Source organism: Microchirus variegatus, assembly GCF_963457635.1.
Source record: "Microchirus variegatus genome assembly, chromosome: 7".
Taxonomy (NCBI): Eukaryota; Metazoa; Chordata; class Actinopteri; order Pleuronectiformes; family Soleidae; genus Microchirus; species Microchirus variegatus.
The window spans coordinates 362067-383800 of record NC_139808.1 but is presented as its reverse complement, the minus strand read 5'-3'; the positions used below and the strand labels follow the sequence as shown (position 1 = coordinate 383800).

The 21734-nt window shown below is 43.1% G+C and overlaps 1 protein-coding gene across 1 annotated transcript in view; it reads left to right on the top strand.

Moving 5' to 3' along the window:
* bsnb (bassoon (presynaptic cytomatrix protein) b) overlaps window positions 1-13051 on the top strand; it is a gene marked incomplete at both ends in the record, with an annotated part of 80892 nt that extends 67841 nt beyond the window's left edge. Inside the window, 6 exons of the mRNA XM_083892864.1 lie at window positions 1355-7660; window positions 8979-11058; window positions 11435-12339; window positions 12494-12608; window positions 12697-12846; window positions 13011-13051. Coding sequence (XP_083748990.1) covers window positions 1355-7660; window positions 8979-11058; window positions 11435-12339; window positions 12494-12608; window positions 12697-12846; window positions 13011-13051 — 9597 coding nt within the window. The remainder of the gene's footprint in view (window positions 1-1354; window positions 7661-8978; window positions 11059-11434; window positions 12340-12493; window positions 12609-12696; window positions 12847-13010) is intronic.
* Window positions 13052-21734: the final 8683 nt, after the last annotated feature.

Below are 21734 nucleotides of genomic sequence, written 5' to 3'. Positions count from 1 at the left end.
AAAATACTTGTAGCGTACTAGTTTCACTGCTTTCGGTGCTATCTTTGTTATGTGGAAATACGCAATGCATTCTGGGTAGCCCTTGCTCCCAAGGGTGGTCTTGGAAAATCTCAATATTGAGGGTGATACAGCCCTTAAACTTGACCCTCAACTTAATTTGTCTGAGAATCGGGACAGAACTTGCACTAGAGGGAGCACATTTTTGAGATTGAGGGTTAAGCGAGGAATTGGAATTCACCCAATATGTATGTTCATTATTTTTTATATATTTATATATATATATATATAAAATCATCAGTTCGCTCATTCCAAATCGTGTTTTTCTCCCCCGTTCATCCTCTGCATTTCTAAATGTAGTAAGTAGAAGTCACTCAGTGTGAACTTATTACTACTATAGTAATAATTCTTCAAGTGCCATATTTAAAGTGATTTTCAGGGTAATTTTCACATTATATCATTGTTGACACAATCCTCATCCCTGTGATTACCACCACCATCATCACCATCATCATCACCATCATCATCACCATCGTCTCTACACATTCCCCCATTTCTCAGCATTGTTTTGTTTATTTGTATCAAATGCAAGCTTTCGTTAATGTGACACTTTGTGATGATATTTTAAAGCATTCTAAGCATGTTCGTTATTCTTCAGCGGTTCGAAGAATGCAATGGAGAATGCGTCCAAAATGGCGATCAAGCATGTGACCAAATGACATTTGTCTGTAGATTTGTAGATTTGTGTGTCTGTTTGTTTGTATCTTCAGCTGTCTGTTCTATTCACTCTGTTTGTCAGTGTATTTATTCATGTGTGTGTACAAAGCATTAAAAGGTAAACTCAACCCAAATCAATATAAGCTTTAATGTTTAAAAAAATAAATCCAAAATGTAATTATATATATATATATACAAACAAAAAAAATGAATAAAATAATACTCAAATCAGGATTCAGACTATTTATCCTGCTGAAAATTGCACACTTTTAAATAATCTCAAAGTTGAATTAAAACAAATTACATTTGCTTTGTTTCTTGAACTAAAACACAATATATTTGGGTTGATTTTTAACCTAAAGTGTTAATGTATCCAATTTGTTTTCATGTTTTTGTTTATTACAATGTCTATAATATATAATGTCTTAATTCAAGTGACTATTTCATCCATAATAGTTTCAGTACATACATTTTTACTTGTTATTGTCTATGAATGGTCATAAAAATGTCAATGCTTATGACTGATGAAATAGTCAAACACAAGTTTTACAGTAAAGGCTTGTGAAAGACCTTACCATGACACGAAAATATGCCTTTTTAAATGTCTGACCTATTTTTTCCTTTCTCTATCTTTCTTTAGGATTCCAATAAATCAAGTACACAGAGTCTAAGTGACACTGGATACTCTTCGGATGGGATCTCAGGTTCTCTAGGGGAAATTACAGGCCAGATCCGAGAGGAAGGAATCAAGCTGAGTGAAAGAGGTGCTTCCATTCCTTCAGAAATCACCAAGCTGGAGAGCTCAATGAGGCCTCTGTTGGAGTCAAAAACTGCCTCAGACCATAAGCACAGGCCACATTCGCTGTCAGTTGGGCAAGACCGGGAATACAGTCCAGATGATGATGCAGCAAGGGATGAATCAGAAGACGACCTCAGCTGTAAGCTTCGCCATGATTATGTGGAGGACAGCAGTGAAAGCGGCCTCTCACCTTTGCCAATAAGACAAAAGAAGTCGCACAAAGATTTCGCTGACGAAGACTTCATGAGAAAACAAATTATGGAAATGAGTGCCGATGAGGAAGAGCTGGAGGAATATGGAAACCAGAAAACTAAAAAGGGACATAAAACGAGTGGGGATGCAAACAAAGAGAGACGGCGACTCTCTCACCATTCCAATAGTTTTGAGGATGACACCAAGGTATCAGACGCTACATATAAAGCAACTGAAGAGGAAGATGTTGTGATGGCTGGAGGCCTTAGACGCTTTAAGACCATTGAGCTGAATAATACCAACAGCTATAATCGAGAAATAGAGCTTAGTACTGATCATGACCTAAGAGAGCCAGAGCTAGAGATGGAAAGTCTGACTGGTTCTCCAGAGGAGCGGTCCAAAGGAGAATATTCATCCACTATGCCTGCTACCACTCCCAGCTACACTTCTGGAACTTCCCCCACGTCAGTATCATCCATGGAAGATGACAGTGACAGCAGCCCTAGCCGCAGGGCCAGACTAGAAGAGGCAAAGCAACAAAGAAAGGCTCGACATCGTTCCCATGGGCCACTGCTGCCCACTATAGAAGACTCATCTGAGGAGGATGAGCTCAGAGAAGAGGAAGAATTGCTGAGAGAACAAGAACAGATGAGAGATCTGGAGCAGCAGAGGATACGAAGTACTGCTCGAAAAACCAAAAGGGATAAAGAGGAACTACGGGCACAGAGACGCAGGGAAAGATCCAAAACTCCTCCCAGTAATCTCTCACCTATTGAGGATGCATCTCCAACAGAAGAGCTAAGACAGGCTGCAGAGATGGAGGAGCTTCACAGATCATCATGTTCAGAATACTCACCTTCTGTGGACTCTGAGGCAGAGGGCTTTGAAATGATTGGTGGAAAGCTTTACAAATCAGGGAATGAATTTAACCTTCCAACCTTCACATCGCTCTACTCACCTACAGAAAAGACAACAGCGGTGTCGCCATCTGATAAAACACTAAAAAGTGCAGAGGAGGTCTATGAGGAGATGATGAAGAAAGCACAGCTTATGCAGAGGCAAGGACATACAGTAAATCAGCCGAAAGGCGCTTCTCAGCCTGACAGTAAACATCATCTTGACACTGGAACTGCCCTCACACCTGGCTCAAGCCCAACACAGGTTTCTGCACCTTTGTCTTTCTCCACAACAGGATGTGATCCAAGAATCCCAGGAATGCATGCAGCACAGCATCTATCAAAGGAAACACAGAATAGGATGATGACACAGAGTGCCAAAATTGAAGGTGTGGTTGGAGTTGCCACATCAAAACCCCAAGTCAATCAGACTGCCACAACTAGACAGGCTGGTAGCACTGCGTCTGCCAGCAGCAGAGCAAGCACTCAGAGGCCAGCACAGGCAACACCTGAACCTGGAGCATCTTCTCTAACCTCCAAGGTCTTTTCCCTTTTCAAAGGTCCTAGCCCGCCAGTTTCTCCCACCACTTCCCCAGCACAAAGCCCTACACATATGCCACCTGTACGACCACCTGGTGGTAGTGGTAGGCAGCTTCCATCCTTACCCAGTGGTTCCACATCAGCTGCGGCATCCCATGGAGGTCAGGTACCGCAAAGAGCAATGTCACCACGTCTTGCGCGACAGCAATCCTCTCAAGAGTCACCAGTGATGGTAATAACACTTGGCTCTGAAAAAACTAGTCCTGCTAAGCCACTGACTGTTAATTCTTCCACCTCCCCTTTGTCATCACCAACACAGGTTAGTTGTAAAACATTATATAGCTCCCAGCCACCATCTACAAGTTCCCCAACATCACAACATTCTTCTAAACATGCTTCACACATGGTTCAACATTATGAAAATGTAACTGGTGGTATTGGCACAGTGGCCACAACTACACATAGTCGTGGATCAATGGAAAATATATCTCTCTGTAAAATCTCAAATGTTCCAAATGTTATGAATCAGGGCCAAATAAATCTAAGCAGTAATGTTGTGGATTTGAGAGCCCCAATGAGGCCTGCCCCAATCATAATGACAGATCAGGGGATGGACCTAACATCTATTGCCTCTGACACACGAAGGTACTCCATAGGAACAGAGCAGCCATCTGGTCGCCACACAGCAGTGCAACCTCTTATTATGAACCTCAATGCCCAAGAGCAACCTCACATATCTGTATCTACACCAACCACAGTTAGTGTCACAGTTGCAGGATCAACATATATGTCCTCATCCAAGCAGCCAGTAGTGTATGGAGATCCTTTGCTAAACCGTGTGGATCTGGGGCAGGGGGTTGGATCGGCTGTTTGTTTAACACAGAGTAAACCACAGATCAGTGACCCATCTATTCCCAAAATTGATGCCTGTCTGGAGAACCTAGGTATACAACAGCAACAATTGCAGTTACAGCAGCAGAAGCTCCTGCAACAGCAACAACTCCTTGAGCAGCAGCTCCAGCAACACCATCAGCAATCATCTTTTGCTCGTTACAATTTAGCTAATCAGGTCCAGCCACTGCTCATGAAAAAAGACCTTGTAGTGAGCCAGCCAAACACTACCGTGTCTACAGTGACTGCTAGTGCCATACCTAGAGTTTCCCCAATGGCTCCTCCATCTCTGTCTGGGGCACCTGTTTCTAATGTTCCCAATGAAATATATGGAGGAATTGCATTAGAGTTAAAAAACAAGCCTACAGTAATGAACCTGTCATCAGGTAAACCTCATGTTATGATGGTGCAACTTGATGAGAGTAACACATCACACGGGAGCACAGTGACTCAGCTGGTAAAGCAAGAGGAACCTCCCCCCTCTCCACAAATCTTGGATCTCACAGGACAGATCAAACCAGAAAACCAGGTTGCGTGTTGTGATGTTGTTTACAAATTGCCCTTTGCAGGCTCCTGTTCTGGGTCATTCAGCCAGAAGCCTGCTACAGTATCCTCGGATAAAAACCCTAACACTGAAACGCCTCAATCATCCCATCCGCCCCATCCACCAATCTACAACGCCAGCCAACAAAAACAACACCCACCTCAAGTCACACAAGAAGTGAAAGAGGAAAATAAACCTTATCAGCCACCCATAGTCCCCTTTGGAAGGATACAACCCTCAATGTCTGATAATAATCTCCCCTCCATGACTGATGCTGGTCACTACCCAAGCAATGCCCAGGGAGGTCTCGCAGTAGATCTTAGTAGCATGAGTCAGGCTTACGATGGTGGATATCTTGGTGTGGGAGCACAGTATGGATCTTACACAGACTTGCGTCACCAAGGAGATCTTTCTGGCCCCTCATTACCCCTTCGGCGATATGGCTCAATGTCAAATATAAATTCTGACTATGCCTTTACTTCACATGACCAAACAGGATCACATGACCCCAATCTGGCACAGTACAGTGCAACCACTGCCAGAGAGATCAGTCGCATGTGTGCAGCGCTAAACACAGTGGACCACTTCGGGAACCGCTATGGAAATAACCAGGAACTGGTACCATATGGGGCTGGAAGGAATGCACCTTTAGGTAGGCTTAATCTCCAGCAAAGCTTAGCATCAATAAGAGCAAATCTACTGTATGGCCCAGATGGAAGACCAACAGCAAATGGCCAAACCCTAACTAACCTAATAAATGCCAGACAAGCAACTATACGGGCCATGTACCCTGCTGCTATCAGAGGAGGTGATGGCATGATATATTCCACAATAAACACTCCTATAGCATCGACTTTGCCAATTACCACCCAGCCTGCCCCTGTAATGCGCCCTATGCCTAGAGGAATTTACAGACCATACCCTACTGGTGTAACAGCTGTACCACTGGCTAGTCTAACCAGGTTGCCTCAAGTAACTCCAAGGATGCCACTGTCCACACAGGGACAATATTCCTACCCTCCTCCAAGCCAGTATTCTACTTCAGTTTCACCATCAGGGAGTGAGACTGCTCCAAGTAGCTCACACCAGGAAAGTCCAATGTATCTTGGAAAGCCTTTAACATCAGTTGCTCCCCAAACAACCATTCCACCAGCCCAACCTGCAGCACACTTAAGTGCCCAAAAACTACCACCACCTGGAATGCAAACCACAGCAGATCAGCAGACAGACCGTGCTCAATGTGTTATGTCTCTTTCTCAAGCACAAAACCAACCACCAACTGACCAACAAGTGCAGTCTCAAATGCAGCCACAGCAGTTACCTGCTCAAACTGAACCTTTATCTTTGACTCAAACCCAAACTCAAGTTCAGTCCATCAGTCAACCTCAACCATTAGGCCTGCCACAGGGCCAGCCACAAGGGACCTCCCAAGTCACTGCCCTGGCACAGACTTCCACCCTCTCTCCTCCCATGGATGGACAGAAGGTTAAGGAAGATGAGAGATTAAGTCAACAACAAGAGCATATGCTGCAGCTAGAGCGAGAGAGGGTTGAACTGGAGAAATTTAGGCAGCTGCGGCTACAAGAGGAGCTTGAAAGAGACCGTATGGAGCTCCAGCGACACAGAGAAAAAGAGCAATTACTTGTTCAGCGTGAGATTCACGAACTACAGTCAATCAAACAGCAGGTCCTACAGCAACAGCAAGCAGAGCGGGAGACGCAGCTCATTATGCAAAGAGAACAACTGGCCCAGCAAAGAATGCAGCTTGAACAAATCCAGTCTCTTCAGCACCAACTCCAGCAGCAACTGGAGGAGCAGAAAAGGCAAAAGACAGCAGCGGTGGAGGCAGCAGCAGCTGTTGCTGCTGCAGAGGCAGCCGCAGCCTCTGCAGTTGTCGCAGCCGCAGCTACAACCGCCCAGAGTGCTATACAAGGGGTAGTTGTTGGAGGGGCACCTCAAGGGTTCATTATCTGTGACCAGAGCGGTAGAGTAATTCAACAAGATGGCCAGAGTGTTCAATTTTGGCAGGATGGAAAGGTAGTTCAAGCAATGGTGACTGCTCGACCTATTCAGAGTTCTGCCTCTGAAATGTCTTTGAGGACTAGTGACAAACAAGCAGATTCCAAAATGATGAAAAAACAGAATTCCATGCCTCGGCTGAGGGATGGCTCAGAGGACGACTCTGTGAAAAGGATTACCGACAGCTGTGTGCAAACAGATGATGAAGATGGCGAGGACAGATTTATGAACAGGCGAAGGAGAACACGGCGTATTGCAGACTGCAGTGTGCAGACTGATGAGGAGGACCAGGGAGAATGGGATCAGCAACCAGTGAGGCGAAGGCGATCACGCGTATCCAAGCACTCTGAATCCACTGGGGAGACTAAATCAGAGGGGTCATCTAAAGTAGCTTCTTCAAGTATAGCTATTCAGACCACAAATGATTCATCATGCCAGACGGAGCCTGACCAGCTTGGCAGGGTTTCACCTGCAATCCACATAACCATGGCAGAGACCTCCAAGGTTGACCTATTACATTATATAGCTGCTCCTGAGAGGACCCATAAAGGAGAGAGTCTGGCCTGCCAGACAGAGCCAGAGTCTCATTCTCAGGGTGTAGTTGCCCCTCAACTGAGTGTCCCTACCACTATCAGTCCATATTCCACAAGTCTGCATTTAGTAGGTGCAAATACATCAGATCCACCCTCTCCTAGACTCCAAGGTGTTGCTAAGTTTGAGAGGAGGAAGCCAGATCCCCTAGAAATTGGCTACCAGCAACAACAAAGTGAATCTCGCCAGCCCCCCAAGTCTCCCCAGGTGCTATACTCCCCTGTATCCCCGTTGTCTCCTCATCGTATGCTGGAGACAACATTTGCCTCCCAGGAGAAACTCAACAAAGCCCACGTTACACCCCAGCAGAAGGCCTTCACTGCTGAATCACCCCAACGCCACCAGTCTCTACCAAGACCCATAAAAAGTGTGCAGCGTTCCATGTCGGATCCAAAGCCTCTCAGCCCCACATCAGAGGACCCTGCCAAGAACAGGTTCTCACCATATCATCAGCAAGCTCTCTCCAACAGTCAGGTATGAAACTGCACTTTTTCATTATCCGTAACATACCACTTGTGTGAATCTTTTCGAAAAGTATAGTAGAGTAAATATTGAAAAATATATTTCAAAATGTGTCTTTTAGTGGAATATATTTATGTTTAGAAACAAAGTGACCACAAAAAAAGTTTTTGAGGCTCAATTGTGTTTATTTGTATGCAATATTTATTTTTGTTTGTTGGAATATAAATGATATATTTGGAGATAGCAGCTGGTCATGCCAGAAAATATTTTCTCATTGTCCTTATTTCTTTTATCTCCTGCCTTATCCATCCATTTCTATCACCCATACCCCCATTGCCTCTCTCTCTCTCTCTCTCTCTCTCTAGCTTTATGTAATATCCTCTATATCTGGCACTGGCACACCCTTAAGAGTTGCTAGAGGGAGACACAATGTGGAGCAATCCTTATGGTGCTTTGCTATCTTCCTGACTGTTAGCAGCTGGTCAAAATAAATTAATTGCTTTGCACCCAAATGATTCTGCAAACAGAAGATTTTTACACATTTATACCTTTTATCTTAGTATTAGTGTTTCTCACATGGTCTCTTCTGGATGCTTAAAAAAATCACTGTGGATTGACCCAACATTATTACTATTTTGTAAGTATTTTAATTTGTCAGTAGCAGACTATTATAGACCTATTTATTATTTGTAATGCTGTTATATGCATGCCTTAATCCAAGGAGTGAAGGGAAAATTAGTGTCTGAAAATATATTTGAATGAAATTAATGTACTAAATGTACATTTAATGCTGGTACTGCTGATAAAATACATGTATTTGTTCAGTATTTTCTTTCAATTAATTCTTCTCATGGTATTAATGGATTCTACATTTAGAAAATGTTACAGACACTGGTTAGAGATATATTTTCTAGTATTTATCAGTTGTAGTTACAACATTATGAATACTATTTGTTTAGCATAACAACGGGCATGGTTTAATTGAATGCCGAACTGGTTCCCCTTGCAGAATGATTAATAATTAGTAATAGAGGTGCTTTAGGTTGATTTCTGCAAACACTTGGCCACCTAGTATTGTTGACTTAACTGGAATAACATTTTATCAGCAATATAAAATCAATATATATTCAAACTGTTATTTGACATACATAAAGTAGGTACATGGGTCAAATTTGCATATCAGGCTGCATAGCTCTTCACTTATATGTAGGCATGACTAAATTTCCCAACCCTGTGTGAGAGCCCACTATACTGTAATGAGTCTAATTTGCATAAACACATTCTGTTTATAGCTCAGTGTTTGCTGATGTATATCTGGCTCTCTTACCAGATGGCCTCCCTGCAGCAGCAGCAGAACTCTCTGATGAGGAAAATAAAGAGGACTCTCCCCAGCCCCCCTCCAGAGGAATCACCGCACCCCATTGTTACTCCAGCACAAATGTACAGCTCTCCTGGCATGCCACAGAGGGTCCTACCCAGACCCAACCAAGGTGTCACCAAGGCTGGCCTGCTGAGTGAACTGAAAGCTGTGGAACAAGAGTCGTCAAAGCTCCGTAAGCAGCAGGCTGAACTGGAGGAAGAAGAGAAAGAGATTGATGCCAAGCTGCGCTACTTGGAACTAGGCATCACCCAACGTAAGGAGACCATGGTGAAGGAGAGGGAGAGAAGAGAGTTGGCTTATCTGAGATGTATGGGTGATGCTCGTGACTACATGTCAGACAGTGAGCTCAATAATCTCAGGATGGCAGCTGCAACAGGAACCTTTGATGCTAATGGTCTATTGACAAGGCCCAGCACGGCACCACTGAGTCAGTTTACCAATGACTTCAATGTGGCCTCTCAGTATCCCTCAACCTCATCTTATATGTCTTATTCATACCCTCAAAGTCAACCATCAACACAGCAGCCAACCGCTGCTTACCAACAGATAGGATTCCAGCCTCCTCCTTACCCTCCATCTTCAGCTCCCCAGCCAGGGACTTTCCAGCCCCATCCCCCACCAGGCCCTGGCTACCAGAACCAGGGCACATATCCCTCCCGCATGTATCCCCAGTCCTCGTACCAGACAGACCTGGGCATGCAGCAGCATAGTCAGCCGGGCTTTCTTCCGCCTGGTCAGCCCATGCCAGGCCAGAGTCTTCCCTACCCCAACCACAGCTCTTACCAACCTGTCCCCCCCTACCCGCCCCAGGCAGAGATCCTTTCAGTCCATCAAAGACCAAGGCAAACGTCTCTAGCTGACCTCGAGCAAAAACTCCCCACCAATTATGAGGTCATTAGCAACCCAGCAGTGTCAGTAGCAACATCCGCTCCAGATACCAACTTTGGCAATGCAGTTTACAGCAATGCATATGGACAATACCGCCCCCCCGAGCCTGGCCTGACTCACCCTGTAGAAAGTCCTACCTCTGCTTATGCTGCAGATGGTCTCTACACCTCAAACCTGGAGCAGAACATTCCTAGAAACTATGTGATGATTGATGACATCAGTGAGTTGACAAAAGACAACACTAACCAACCCACTGATGCTTTAGGTCATCCTGTAGGACGGTATCGCACTGAGAACGGCCCTGCTCGTGGTGGTTCCTATGGTAGGCCTGAAGATGAGCCTGTAGATTCTTATGGCAGACCTACAGGCCCAGCAGGTTACCAAAGTGCAGTAGACAGCCGGGCCAGCACCACAGTGAGTGGAGGTTCTTCCTATTACTATGATGATTATAAACACACATCACGGAGCACCTCCAGTAGTCACAAACCCACATCCAAGAATCTTGCCCCTGCTGTAGTCTCCTCTAAACGTAGTAAGCACAGGAAGCAAGGAATGGAACAGAAGATTTCTAAATTCTCCCCTATTGAGGAAGCGCGGGATGTGGAGTCGGACCTTGCCTCTTATACAATGACAACATCAACAGGAGGCAGCTGTACAGTGGTGTCCCGATCCAAGAAGCTTCCGGAAGATACTTACGGCATGAAGAAAAATGCATACGACCAGCAGAAATATTATGGCACCAGTCGGGAGGGTCTTGAAGAAGAGGACCGCATGTATAGCTCTGGAAGGTCCAGGTCTACTGGGTATGGTATGGACAAGATTTCCTCAAGAGATGCCACAGGCCACAGGAGTAAATCCTATGAAAGAGATGCAATGGAGCGATCTCAGAGAAGCAATCGTAGTGGAAGGCCTCCAATGCGCAGCCAAAATTCAGAAGAGGAGAGCCCAATCAGTCCAGTTGGAATGCCTGTAGGTATGGAAAGAACCGCTGGTGTAACAGAAGCGCATCAGTATGGATCCAGCCACTCACTGCCAGATGTGCAGGACCACTTCAAGAAGGACCTGCCGAGGAGTCACGTCTATAAACCAGATGACCCTTATCTTGTAGATGACATGCAGTGTGCTGTTTCTGACAGTGAAGGTAACTGGTTCTAAATATTTACTGAATGAAGCTGTTCCTCCGACCTTTTCAGTGTGCTGAAAAGAGACTGCATGCCAAGTGTTTGAGAAGAGCACCATTTTTTTTGCTTTTGTATGGACTGTTTCATTTTATAAATGAAGCCAAATATGCCTGTTTTACCTTTATGTTTTGCATACATGTGTTTTTGGAGAGTCAGGTAATGCTTGTTTTTGTTTTTTTGAAGTTTTTTGTTGATGATGGATTCCTGTGCATGTGCATGGCTCCAGCATGAAGAGCATGTTTTCTCAATTATTTTGCATGGCTTCGATCTACATACCTCTCCTCCAAACAGGTGAAACACTTGACTTATAATGTTTGTTTTGATTTTTTAAAAAAGCCTATCACCTTGGCCAAGAGGAAACCGACTGGTTTGAGAAGCCACGGGAGGGCTGTGGTGATCGCTCACGACATCATGGAAGTGGAGGTCATTCATCCACAGGTAGGCGTAGTAAACACACCTACAATGATTATGACGAACCTCCAGAGGAATACGGTCACCAAGATGAATACAATCAACAACGCCACTCATCCTCGACACCGGCACGGGACCACCGTCACCATGGTGGCACCTCTGGCAGACACGCCTCTTCTCGTCACTCCTCAGAGGATCCTAGGTCCTCCCGATCTTCCAGGGCACACTCCAAAGACCCATCTGTTCGCGCTGACGGCAGAGGCTCCTCATCTGCACATAGAAGAACTGGTCCAGATTCCCGCTCGGCCCAGGGAAGCCCACGGAACTCAGGAGACTTCTCTCGTGATACATCCTCTGGTCATCATCATGGTACTGGAGGAAGGAGCCAGAGACCCCAAGGAGATCGCACAACCTCCAAGAGACAGGATCCGTCTGCGGCAGGAATGAAACCACAGCAACAGCAACAGCAGCCGCCACAGCAACAGCAGCAGCCTCAGCAACAGCAGCAGCCTCAGCAACAGCAGCAGGCCCTTCAGGGTGGTCAGCAGCGGCCAGGTGGTCAGAGCCAATCTGGGAGACATCCAGGCTCTGAACCCCTTAATGGTACCCAACAAGCACAGCAGCAGAGCACACAACAGCAGCAGCACCAACAACAGCAGCAGCAACAACAACAACCACCGCAACAGGGCCAGACCCTTCAGAGCAGCCAGCCAACCTCAACCACTACAGGAGCTGGAGCTGCACAACAGCAGCCCAAACCTGGCCAAACCCAGCCTCAGGGACGCCAGCCAGGAGTCGGGTCTGCAGCTGGACAGATGGCTACCACAGCGGTCAGTAAACATGAGCCTAGTTTCTTCTTTCATTTAAATGTTGCAACATTTGAAAATCCTGTTCAGTGTAATATTTGATAATTGTGTGATAATTATGATGACAAACAACTTCAGTTATTGTCACCTTGTGACAATTGTCAACTTTTGTCTGCAGGCAAAAATGGATGCTCCACCAGCAGCAGCAGCAGCTACAGGAATGAAACCATCGGCAGGAGTTCCGACAGCACCTCAGCCTACCAAAATAGCTACACCTCCTTTAACTGGCATTGGTAAAGTCTCGATTTCACCATTTTCCATAACCTGTACCATGACCACGGAGGAACGACGATACATGTGGGCTGTGTTGATTGTTTTCAGGCTCCAAGGCCGCCCCTGTTGGGATTGGTAGCAAACCTGGAGGTATAGGCGGCACGGCAGCAGGACAGGCACCTGCTGCTGAGGGGGATAATGTCTTGACCAAAATCCTGCAAGGAGGGGCTGCAGAGCAAGCTGGAAAACTGGGCGATGGTACATTCATTAATCTGCATGACTAGCAAATTATACACATTTCAACTTGTAAAATGGATAAAGCTAAAATATAAATAGTGGAATCCCTTTTAATGGGCATTGTTTGAGTGTTGTTGTTGTTTTCTCATTAATCTCTTTGTCCTCCCTCTTTGTTTTTGTAACAGCTTTGTCTGGCCTCGGGAAGAAGTTCACTTCATTTTGGTGAACTGTCTAGAGGGGTAAGTGGATTCGAGTTTTTGGCTCTAGAAAGTTAGAAATAGCTTCAATGTTCGGTCAGTCATTAATGTACAAAACTAACAAACAACTGCACTCTTTTCAGGGTATGCACAGGTGAAATAAGAAGGATTGGTAACTTAGTACTTGAAAAACCTATGGAAAGGCATTAACTCATTTCACATTGTAGAGGAAGGGAAGTTTCGAGTGCATCAGTGAGTATCTCATCAACTTGTCTTTTTGTGCACTATTCAAAAATGTTTGTGACACTTGATGATGGATTAGCTGTTTTGGTGAGCTGGTTATTAGCATAGATTAGCATTGACCGTGTTTGCATGAAGAGAAGGCTCAAGTGAAGTCATGACATGCTGTGGTGGTGGTGGTGGTGTATATTCAGGCTGATCTGCTGCATCTTTCCCTTATACCAATGTACTTGAACAGAACTGGAATCAAATCACGCCTTGTCAGCACTGAATTCCCCAAACATGGACACAAGGATGAAGTGAATTAAACAAGATTGCTTTGTCAGCACGGTGTTAGGAGACCCCGAGCAGTGACCTGAGGAGGTCTGAAAGTAGATGGGTGCCTTGACAGAACCCAAGTCCCAGGATGATGATGATCATGGAGACGTCTGACACCTCAGTGGTATGCAATTCAAACTCCTGACTTTTTTTCCCCATTTTATGTGTTGGTTATTTTGTTTGCTTCAGCATTTTATTTCCTCAGAACACTGTGGAAATGCACAGTCCACCTGAACTGTGTCATGAAGAGGTGAGAGGTTAAAGCCAACAATAGGAGAGGTCAGCTACTTTCTCACCCTATACACTCGCAATAATCTGGGCCAAGCACTCTGGGTTATAATTAGCCTGAGCAGGCTAACTGTGGCATGGCTTCACACACACACACACACACCACCAGCAGGGGCTCAGAATTATGACTCATTGTCAGCGTCACTTCTGACATGGAGGGGGGAAAAATTAACACATTTTGCTCAATGGAGCAGAACTATAGAATGAATAAAGCAAGGTTTGACTTTATCTGTCAAAACACATGCTGTGGTGCTTCCACTTGATGAGGTCGAGATGCTCATTTGATTGAGAGGCTTTTATTGAGCGACTCGGATGTCTTACCTTGACACTGGATTAGTATCGGTTGTCACTCGTCTCTGTGTCTTTATCCAGTGCGAGGATTTGGGGGCGAATGTGTAGATAAACCTGACTCAATGCTGCCTTTGAGTAGCAGGTCAATGAGCTCAGCCTTGTGGATTACTGCTGATACAAGGAAGGGGGGGGGGTGTTGGCATGCAGTCATAAACACAAAGTCTTAGCCTTTGCCAGTGTGTGGTCAGTGCAGAAGACATGTCTTTTAGAATGCTATTAGTACGTCTACATTTATTCCTTTTTGCCTTTTTTTTTAATGATAGTATAGTGGAGAGAGACAGGAAATGGGAGGCAGAGAGATGGGGAATGACACGCAGGAAAGACCTCTTGGTGCAGGATTCGAACCAGGGTCACCTGCAGCAAGGACTACAGCCTCAGCATATGGGGCAGGTGTTCTACCACCTGAGCCAACGCTGCCCCGTCTTCATTTATTCCGTGATGAATTCAGTCATGGGCAGAGCCGGACATTAACGGAGTACAGAACTTAAGTACAATTTTGAGGGATCTGTACTATTTTTGACGTTTCCATGTGTAAATGTAAGCACTGTGGCAGTAGTAAAGCAATATTTAGAAAATGTACTCTTGTATTCTGGATACTCAAGTACTTTTAAAAACAAGTACTTAACTACTTTTACTTAAAAGGATACTTCACCAATTTGAATGTGGCTTTGTATTGCTAGAATAGCAGTAGTATTTTTTAGAAAATGTGCTTCCCTCCCTCAGTTTTTCACTGAGTTGTAAAAAAAATAAAAATCTGTTTTCCATTTTCAAAATGTGCCCTACTGTGATGCAAAACGCGTCATTTGACTCACAGTAGGGCACATTTGGATAAGGGAAAACAGATTATTTTTCAAGTCAGGGAAAAACTGAGGGAGGGAAGCACATTTTCTAAAAAATACTACTGCTATTATAGCAATACAAAGCCACATTCAAATCGGTGAAGTATCCCTTTAAGTAGACATCTGACTGTAGTACTTTTACTTGTTCTTGAGTAAAATTTAGCAAGGGGTATCTGTACTTCTACCGCCTGTGGTCAAGGGACTGGTTCATTTGAGATTGTAAATCAACAATCACTTTATTCCCGCGAGCATTCAAATCTTCACTGTCTCTATTACAGGAGGACAACGGTGGTCAATAATGAGGATGCAGTGGAGTGTGAGGAGGAGGAGGAGGAGGAGGAGGAGGAGGAGGAGGAGGAGGAACGCCAGTCCTGTTTCCCCTTCTTCTCCAGTGAATCTCTCCTGGGAATTGCGTGACAGTAAAAGACGAAGAAGCTGCTGTGTTTAAGGCACCTGGATATTATGGGAGGAATTCAGAGCGTATGGCCGTTGCATGTGTCTTCTTTCAAACAATTCCATCTAGGAGAAGTGTCATAGCGCCCTCTACATGGATTTGAGTTGAACACCACCGACGCCTGAGGGCTGGCAAGGATATTTGATTCTGCGTTGATGCCTTCTGAGCCCTTTTTCGAGCAAAACATAATAGAAACAGATTTCCATAGGTTTTTCCTTGCTCCAAAGATACCAAATCACTGCCCAACGATGACATTGCATAACCCCCCGAGAAAGACGAGGCGTTAACACAACCAACCTGACGACTCCACCACAATCCTCTGGTCTCTACAGTACATTCCAGTTTAGGGAATTTTACCCTTTCTCTGAATGTGTTTCTCTCTTTTTTTTTTGTTTTTGATGTCTACAGAATGATTTTGTGAAAATGTGAACACAAGAATGCACGCACAAATAATGATGATAATAATAATAATAATGAAAAAAAACAAAACTGACTGAGAAAAAAAGAAGCCCATTTTTTTCCACCACCAATAAGATGCCACTCATCATTAGCTGTAGATGTTCAGGAGCGAGGAAACGACTTACCAGTGTGCCCACAAGTGTGAGATTCACACAAATGACAAGACCAAAATCAAAAAAAGTGGTCACGGCTCTTTATTTGCCATCGCAAAGCCATCGTTAGAGTCAGTCCCAGAGCCTTCTGGGACTTTATTCTTGTTATTGTTTGTCTCATGTTTTTTTTTTTTTCTTTTGTAAGTTTTTGCCTGATATTCATTGAATGGAAGAGCCTTATTCAGTATGTTTTACCTGTATACCTCATATGTTTTGAATTGTCCATATCACCATGTATTTCTTTTTACACAACTGTATATTGTATGTACATAAAACAAATCAGAGATCTAATGATGTAAATTTGTCCTTTGTGTATTTATGGAATCACTTTCTGGTGACTTGTTTTTGTTTTTGTTGTTGTTGTTCTATGTTTTTCTTTGGTAAAACTATATTTTTTTTCACTTTGATTTTGAGTTTGGAATCGGTTTTCTTGCATCGGAATAATTTGCTTGTTGATTTTGTTTAAAAAGCAATAGCATGCAGAAAATGGTATATATAGCACAATGGTATGAATATTGTTTTAAAATAGCGATGATGGGGGGAGGGGAAATATCAACCATCACCTTATGTTGATGAATACACTTTTGTCAAGAGGGTTTACAACCACAGTACCATGTCGGGACAACATGTGGACAGGTACACACACACACAGAATACATATGCACACACATACACACATTCATGTACTTGCTGCATACTGAGGACTGGGTGGAAGTGCTGGCAAAGTGAGGACCCAGCATTTCCACTTTATAAATCAACACAATTACAAAAATCTACTTCATAAATGAGATCTACAAAGAACTACTGGGTGCAGTACCATAAAATGTCTGTAGGTGGCAAAAAGTGTGTGAATCCACCAGGGCTGGAAAACAGGTTTTTGTACAAAATTGAGGATCTGTGTTAAAAACAGAGTATAGAATGTTTACAACCTAAGGAAGTGGTTTCATGAAAACAAAGTGAGGACCAGGCCAAAATGTCCTCACTTTGTAAAAATGACCTCACTTTGTCGGTTAAAAACCCTCACTGGTCCTCAGTATGCCCCAAGTACAAGAACACACACACACACAAACACACACACTTTCACACCTTAGTTCAAAGCCAAGGTTTAGTTCCCCACCAAAACAGACCGGTTAACCTCCTGATGATTAATGTGGTCACCGAAAAGATGATCTCAATAACAAAGCTGGGCCCACTGCCTCTGAACAAACACTCACACACACACACACACACACTACACACATTACAGTTATAGGGAAGGATGAAAGCAATTATCTATTTAAATGTTCTATGCAATGACTCATTTTGAAACCTGGAAGTGATTCAGCCTACAACAGTTTATCATTTGTTGTATTCTCCACAACAAATGATGTCGACTACAGTACAATAGTCCTGAAACTGTTTTTACTTTTAGGGGAAGAAAAAAAAATATAATGTCAATATGGATTTGGATATTGATGTATTGATGTATTCACACACCCCTCACACACCCCCACCCCCCACCCCCACATGGGGGGGGGGGGGACTTGTTGCCAAAGGGTAAAACTGTGTAGACTGTTGGTTTTGAATGTCCATCATCATCATCATCACGTTGCTTTTTAAAAAAAAAAAAAAAAGCATGGGTTTGCTTGGCTTAGTGTGGCTGTTTGTAAGCCCTCATTCAGTCAGTGTGTGTGTGTGTGTGTGTGTTTGGCTGACCTGGGCTCCTCAGTGTTTGGCTTGCAGTGACTTGTCTGACGTGCAGCTATTAAACCCTGTAGTACAGACAGTCAGCACTTTTCTCATTAATACGTGTCAATGTACATAAATGGGTGTCAGTATAACCTGTGGGGTCAATGGAATGCTTCTATCAGATATTTCATTGTGGATTAAATAAATAAATAAATAAATAATAATTATAATAAAAAAAAAAAAAGCAGCCAAGCCATTGGAAAGTGCATGATTAGATCATATTATTCTTGGAATCTGTGCCTGAGTTAAAAAAAAAGGAAAAAAAAGTACGGTTTTGAATCACGAGCCAACAAAGAAAATGTTTCAGCCAGTCACTCAAAAATCAGGGGCATGTCATTTGGAAAGCACAAAATGCCTGACCGGTCGCACTTCTCGCTTCTTGATGAAACTATTAAATAAGGAGGGTTGTGTAAAGGTGGTGCGACCCGCCCTCCCCCTCCCCCTCACTGGGATCTGTGTGAAAACAAAGAGGTGGAGGTTGATGTTTGAGGTGCAGACTGACGTAAACTCTGACTGTAAATACTAAATCATTCTTCTGTACAGGTTTTCAGTTTTAACTTTAACTAACGGCTGTCATGTGCATCCTCCCCCTCCAATGCCGGTTTTTGCTGCCAACTTGTGTATAATAAAAAAAAAAAATATTTATTACCACAAAAATGAGGATGATGATGATAAAACTGATGATGATGATGATTATTATTATTATTACTGCATAAGCATAGTGTATGTGGCTGACTCATATTGACTGCAACAGTGGAACAAAACACGTATTCAGAAGCATCCGCTCTGTGTAGAGCATCTATTCCGTATTGTAAAAAAATAAAAAATAAAGACCTCTGTGGCAATTGCAGCGTAAGAACGCCTTTGTCAGAACCACCAGGAGCTCTTTGATTTGATCCATTTATGGGAGAAGGAGAAGAAACTGGGGCAAAAAAATAGAAAAACTAAAAGTCTTTTTTGGAAAAATGTCATTCACTGTTGTAAGTGCAATGGGCAAAGCGTCAGTCATGTATCCATTGTGAAAACCTTGTGTTCTATTCAGTGTATTCCTGTAAACAGATAGAGTAAGAATTTTGGTGCATCATGTCAAGTAATGTGATTAATGAAAAATATTGACCCTGCAATTTCCAAACAGAAAAAAGAATAAAAAGAAAATGCATATATTGTGGTTTATTGTCTTCTATATTCTGGATTAAAAAACCTCAAAAAGCAACAAGACTGTTCAGATAAGACGAGGTTTTACATGCTGCAGCAGTGAGGACCTGCACAGCAGTGAGGACCAGCACAGCAGTGAGGACCTGCACAGCAGTGAGGACCTGCACAGCAGCGTGGGTGGTTGTAAAGTAGGAGCGTTTGCCAATGCAGAGATGAAAGTGTGAGAGAGACACAGATATTACATTCTTATCCTAATATTTAAACTGTCACAGTTGTGATGTTAGACCCAAGTGCAGGACAACTCAGGGGTAAAAGCAGGTAAAAACATCTCTTTAGTGTTTCAAACGAAGGCAGAATTTAGCAAAAAAAAAATTTTTACAAAGATGAAAAAAAACACAGGAATCGTGAGAGAAAAAACAGACAAAGAGGAAACAGAACAGAAGGAAAAGGCCGAGTATTTATTTACACATGAGGAAGGAGGCGACAATGAGACACAGGTGAAACTAATTAGGGCGGAGCTGTTAATCGAAAAAGCTGGGAAGTGACAGGATGAGAGGAAACAGGAAGTGTCAAAATAAAACAGGAAGTCTACAAAAACCCAACAAGGACAGAAACAACAACAACAACAAAACTCCACACAACGCGTCAAACACGTCAAAATAAAAATATTCCAATTGGTATTTATCTGCTGCAACATTTTATCTTAAAATATAGATAAATGAATATTGCTGAGTAAATGATTTTAGACATTTCTGTCATTGTCTAAGAAATAACAACATAGTAAAGATGTTTAGGGATAAATGATGATGATCCACAAAGATTTAAAGGTCTCAGTTTGCTACGTAACAAATGTTTCCTGGATTTTCTATTTCCATTTAAAAGCTCTTTTTAAATACACATTTTTAGTTGAGAGCTGCATATGAAATATATGATTTTAGTTCATAGAAACCTGGTGTTTCCACTGTCTGTTAGAACATACACTGATCTATTCTTGTATCTACTAACATCTCTCTGGATAGAGAGTCCACTTTTATTCCTAACACCAAAACACAGTTGTTCGCTTCACCTATTTGTTTAGAAAATAACAAGAATACTGTATATGTTTTTGTTTGTTGACAGTGAAGTGTGTGAATGCTCTGCTGTCACAGCACAGTCAAAGACTTCTCCTTCAACTAAATTCAGTGTGTTATCAGGTAACAATGATCCAATCAGCAGCTCCTCTTCCACCTCTCATAAGACACCAATGATCACGTCTGCAGATCTTGGCTGCCCCCGTGTGGTTATGTAGAGAACTCAAACCAGAGGAAACCAAAATAATTTACTCAAGACACGTTGGTTTCATATTTTATAAGTAATTTTTCTTTTTTGTGTGCGTTTAAAAAATCAGTTGTTCTCTTTGTTTTTTCCTTTTAATCATGTTAATAATTGCTACATACAAGAGTTCTTGGAGAACGTCAAAGTATTCCGGGACAACAGTACACTCTTAGAAATAAGGGTTCCAAAAGTGGCTGAGGTTCTACCTGGAACCATTTGCTTCTGAAAAAAACTTTCCCGAAGAAAGAGTTTTTCAAGGAACCCTTTAAAACCCCTTTCCTGAATAAAGGGTTTTAAAAGGGTTCTTGATGGAACCCTCCAAAAGTGTTCCAGGTGGAACCTTTATAAAAAGGTTCTACCTGGAGCCAAAAAGGGTTCTCCTACGAGGACACGCTTAAGAACCATATATGGTTCTACTTAGCACTTTTATTTCTGAGTTGGTTGTGACGATTATGAAAAACTTTTGCACTTTCTTACTCATTGTGATTCTGTTCATTCAAAATCGAAGTGAACTGGAGCTTTAAACGATCATATCCTCATACAAACATATTTACATGGAGCTTTAATTTCCATCTAAATGTTTCACTCTGGACTTTTGGTCATGACTCACAAGGTTGAGGGTTTGAGTCTCAGCTCTGCTCGTCTACATGCTGATGTTTCCCATGGACAAAGATACTTAACCTCACATCACATCCCTTGTTTCTAAGTGTTATACACTCTTAGAAATAAAAGTGCTAAGTAGAACCATATATGGTTCTTAAGCTTGTCCTCATAGGAGAACCCTTTCTGGCTCCAGGTAGAACCCTTTTGGAGGGTTCCATCAAGAACCCTTTTAAAACCCTTTATTCAGGAAAGGGGTTTTAAAGGGTTCTCTGGATCAAAATGGTTCTTACTGGAACCATTAGTGTTACCAAGAACCCTTGAGAAACCCTTTCTTCGGGAAAGGGTTATTCAGAAGCAAATGGTTCCAGGTAGAACCTCAACCCTTGTAGAAGAACCCTTATTTGTACGAGTGTAGTGACAGATTCCTTTTGGTTGTTTTTGATGCTTCTGTCTCTCTGAGTACAGCAGAGTGATGAATGATTTGTTGTAATATTGTTCTTACTTATCGCTCACTACAAAGATCTATTTCCTGAAAGGAACGACACATCCTCTTTCTCAGCAATGACCTCAGACAAGAAACAGGAAGTGACTCATCTTTGTAAGTGACAGGAAGTGTCACACAGGTAAAAGGGAGCTGATGAGGCGTGTTATGACTAACTGACTCACCGTATAGCCAAGTGTAATTTAAAAAGAGATATTTCTTTGTGCACCGTGACGCCGTGAGAGTCCAGCAGAGGGCAGAGCCACAACTCTGCGCTGAGACACATCAGGGCCCTTGAGTGCATCACTGACAAATGAATGGGCTGAGAGA